The sequence below is a fragment of the Phalaenopsis equestris genome, unplaced genomic scaffold (genome assembly GCF_001263595.1).
Source record: "Phalaenopsis equestris unplaced genomic scaffold, ASM126359v1 Scaffold000180, whole genome shotgun sequence".
Taxonomy (NCBI): Eukaryota; Viridiplantae; Streptophyta; class Magnoliopsida; order Asparagales; family Orchidaceae; genus Phalaenopsis; species Phalaenopsis equestris.
In genome coordinates, this window is record NW_018164622.1 from 1,111,926 (window position 1) to 1,116,310 (window position 4,385).

Below are 4,385 nucleotides of genomic sequence, written 5' to 3' on the forward strand. Positions count from 1 at the left end.
CCAGTATGGGTACATCGGTCATCCCACTTTAGCGACTTTGTGTTTTTGACTTCATTACTCTTGCCCAACGCCTCTAATCTACAAAATACCACAATGAACCTTCAACGAGTAATAAGGGAGACAATATGGTTATAACTCTCATGTGGGCCTTCTTATTTCTCTAACAAGTTTATATAAGTGTAAATTCGATATGATTGAGTGAGTAAAAGAATGAGAAGGGAGAAAGCACAAGTTACAGGAGCGTTGCGAGTAGAGGTATTTACATATCTACACTTAAATTTCAATTTTTACAAATATATCATGTTATCTAAGCATGAATAGGTGTAATTCAATTTTTAAATTTTAAAATAATGATATTTTATTTTTCATGGTATATGAAAGATTTGGGCGGTATAATTATAAAATATAAGGTGTTGGCCTTAGATTGTAAATATATATGTTTTGAGTGGTATGCATGTAAATGCTCAATATTACATCAGCACTACGCACGTAGAGTAGCGTGCGTAGCCAATGAAATTACGCCACGACACCCTGCACGACAGAGAAAAAAAAAGGCGCAGTAACATGAGGAATATTCCTGTTGACCTCACTTTTGGTTGAGGTCTAGAAAACTTCTTTAGTAGCCTAGGTCTAGCCCTAGGACTTTCCTATTGACTAGTCTTAGAAAACTAGAAGAGGTACCCTAATAAAACATGAATAACATGAGGGAGAATATTTTCCCGTGTTACTGCACCGCTTTTTTCTATGTCGGAAATATTTTTCATATTATTCAGGTGTTATTGTGTGCTATTCATGTGTTATTGGATCCTGAAAATATTCTTGGTGTTACAATAACACAATAAAACATGAATTTTCAGGACACAACACGCAACAACACATGAATAACACACAATAACACATGAATAATACAACGGGAATATTCCCCATGTTACTGCGCTATAGGGGGAATATTCCCCATATTACTGTGTCGTTTTTTTTTCCTATCGCGTGAGATGTCTTTGAGTGATTTCGTTAGCTACGCACGTATTTCTACGTACCTAGTACTTATTTAATATTTTTTTCATAGTATAAAACGCATAAAACATGATAGGCGCGCCGTCAAAAGTGGCATCTACGTAATTTCTGATAATTAATAGGGCGTTTCCCGAACAGCCTTGAGAACGATAACGCACTTAAAGATACCTTCAACCGCATACAGTTCTTATGCGTGCTTCCCCGCACGCCGTTAATTATCCCCAAGCAGTTGTAATTGATAGCTCTGATCCATGGTCGGTTAATCGGACGGTCATTTCCCATTCTCGCATAATAAATAAACGTACGGTCAATCGGATAGATTTCAAACCTGTTGCTCCCTGGTGGACTTTATCCTCAAAACATATCTTTATTACCTTTTCTCGGAGGTGAAATGGAGTCCAGCAACGATCGGAGTCTCCCACTGAGAAGAAGAAGAAGAAGAAGGGAGAAGAAGAAGAAGGGGGAGAGAGAGAGAGAGAGAGAGAGAGAGAGGGTGGAAGTGAAAAGGGGAATAGGAAGAAGAGAGGCGAATCGCTCGAATCGGCGAGATTGGAATATGGTGGGGGAGAGCAGGGCAAGGGGGAGAACCAGCGATACGGCTGTCGGCGGAGGTTGGTGGGCCGACGACATGAGCTTGAACCTGTGCAGGGCGATGGAGTCGGAGTATGTTCGAAGGCATCACAGGCATGAGCTGATTGAGAATCAGTGCAGCTCCGCCCTGATCAAGCACATAAAAGCCCCGGTTCATCTGGTGAGATCTCGGGTCCTATTTCTTTAGGGTTTAGGTTTTATTGTGAGATTAGATCGATCAGTTCATTTGCTTGATATGGATTGTTGAGCTAGCTTATGATTTTTATTTTTATTTTTATTTTTTTGGGATTTTGAAGGTATGGTCTCTGGTGAGGAGATTTGATCAGCCGCAGAAGTACAAGCCCTTTGTGAGTAGATGTGTGGTTCAAGGGGATTTGGAGATTGGAAGTGTTAGGGAAGTGAATGTGAAGTCTGGGCTTCCGGCCACTACCAGTACTGAGAGGCTAGAGCTGCTTGATGACGATGAACACATATTTGGGATCAAGATCGTTGGAGGGGATCATCGATTACAGGTTTGATTGAATTTTTAGCAATTGAATGCTGCAAAAATTGTTTGTCGGATCACATGTTCGGTTAACTGAACTGTTCTATCATTGTTTTTCTTCTTTTTCTTCTTCTTTTTTTTTTTTTTGAATTTCTCCAATTTGTGAAGTGGTAATTTCTTTCTTTTCCTCCACTATTTTTCACTAATCTAGAGAAGTTTTCGTTAAAATTCTTATACCGCAGACTCTGGTTTCAGCTCATATACTTCTTGAATTCTCCCTCACATCATAGTAATGAACAGAAGTTCTTGAATTCCCCATTTGTATACTCCGTCCTGTATCTTTTTAATTTTGTTTTCTTCTGCAACCACTGGTTTTAATCATATTCCTTAAATCATCTACTGCTTTAAACCTTCCAATATAGCAAAAAGCCAAATTTCCTTTGTTGGAATCTTTCTTTTCTCGGTTCACATGCTTCGGTCAGATCATACAACTTGCAAATATATATATATATATATATATGAAATTTTATCAGACTGATAGCTTACTGCTTTTATATCAGTTGAAGTGCAGCCCATTATCAACTCTTCCAGACCAGCTCCAGCTGATCTCTCCACCAATTTCTGCTGTTGTTGATGTTGCTGTTGATGCTAAATTAGACATAAATCACAATCAAAAGGTCAAACAATTATATAAAAATTATAACTTTTAATAGTTTCACTTTTCAAAGTGAATGTTTTTTGTCATAATTTGAGCATTACTGATCTAATGTGGAAGAAAGTACCTCAAACTTATCATGAAGAAGGATTGTAGAGACATGGTAGGGATCATCCAGGACCATGGAATTCTGATGCAGTGTGGCTTGAGAGATTATAGAAGAGATGGGATTACCAGGCCTGGTTATGTTGAAGGGTGTGGTAACCACTGCTGCTGATTGATGTAGTTGCTGTTGATGATGATTGTGCTCTTCGTGTTCTTCCTGGCCCATTGAAGCTTCTGTTGAATGAGTTGCAGCTGCTTCTCCAATCCCAACCTGTTCATTAAGAAAAAAAAAAAAAAGAAAGTTTTGAGATCGAATTTTTTGAAGTTTTTTGCTTTTGATATCTTTCTTGCTGCAATTTAATTTCTTCTGACAGATAACATAAGATGACACATGAGTCATAGATGCATATTTATGTATCTTTGGTATCATCAAACATAAAACTTTTTCATAACTACATGATCAAAACCCTGAAAACCGCATTTTCACACCGCACTTATCTAGGCGCAGTGACAACTTTTTGGCAGCGGTCTGGCTTTTTCAAAAAAATTAAAAAATTGTAATAGCCACGGCACCTAGCTTATCAGCAGAAAAAAAATTATGGTGGGAAGTTATGTTTTTGCAACCTGACCTGACTTAGTGTGATGACTTTCAGAAAGCTGCACTCTGAATTTTTGAAAATAAAATAAATTTGTAATAGTGACTTTCAGAAAGCTGCAGTCTGAATTTTTGAAAATAAAATAAATTTGTAATAGTCATCGCAGTTTTTTGAATAACTACATCATAACTACATCTTCAAACAGCTACAATCGCCTTAAACATATCCTAAATCCTGCTGTTGGCAGAATTTAGTAAATCCGGCTTTACAGGATTTTGTAAAATTGTTGCAAGACAAGCTCTCAGTAGAAGTCAAGTAATTTAGAGAGTAGGAAGGATTACCCCATTGCTCATTTCTCTCATTTTGTGTGGTATAGAACTACTCATCAATCGTTACCGTCCACCCTGAGTGCATCGACGGAAGGCCCGGTACCTTGGTCATCGAGTCATTCGTCGTCGACGTTCCTGATGGAAACACGAAGGACGAGACATGCTTCTTCGTTGAGGCCCTCATCAAATGCAACCTCAAGTCTTTGGCCGACGTATCGGAGCGCCTTGCCATGGAAGATCACACCGAACCCATTGATATGTGATGATAATTTTTATTGTTGCTCAATTGCTTCTCAATTCTCTTCTTCTCTATGTTTGTTTTAGAGCTCCAGTTTAAGGAAATCACTGTAAATATTTGTTGACATTTTCTTGTTCTCTGAAACAAAGTGAGCTTTTGAATCGGACCTCTATTTTTATATCTTGCAGGTTTTTTGTCTTATATTTCGTGAATGTTTTGATAGTTGATGACATGGGTGCTAATTCGTGTGGAAATTGAATAAATAAGTTTACTTAGAATTTTTATTATGGTGAATAAAATTACAATTAATTAATTAGGCGTGAGTATATAGATTGAGGATTGTTAATTGCTTGAAAATTGATTCGAATTTAGG

The 4,385-nt window shown here is 37.7% G+C and overlaps 1 protein-coding gene across 1 annotated transcript; it reads left to right on the forward strand.

The window, feature by feature from the left end:
* Positions 1-1,372: 1,372 nt before the first annotated feature.
* LOC110022323 (abscisic acid receptor PYL8-like) lies at positions 1,373-4,178 on the forward strand. The gene is made up of 3 exons (XM_020721199.1): positions 1,373-1,765; positions 1,902-2,117; positions 3,822-4,178. Exons 1-3 carry the CDS (start codon positions 1,406-1,408, stop codon positions 4,035-4,037), a joined length of 792 nt encoding a protein of 263 aa, XP_020576858.1. The 5' UTR covers positions 1,373-1,405; the 3' UTR covers positions 4,038-4,178.
* The last annotated feature ends 207 nt before the right edge of the window (positions 4,179-4,385 follow it).

Coding starts and splice junctions, on each gene's coding strand:
- LOC110022323 (XM_020721199.1), top strand. CDS start 1,406: ATGGAGTCCAGCAACGATCGGAGTCTCCCACTGAGAAGAAGAAGAAGA. Junction 1,766..1,901: donor TAAAAGCCCCGGTTCATCTG/GTGAGATCTCGG, acceptor GGGATTTTGAAG/GTATGGTCTCTGGTGAGGAG. Junction 2,118..3,821: donor GAGGGGATCATCGATTACAG/GTTTGATTGAAT, acceptor TGTGTGGTATAG/AACTACTCATCAATCGTTAC.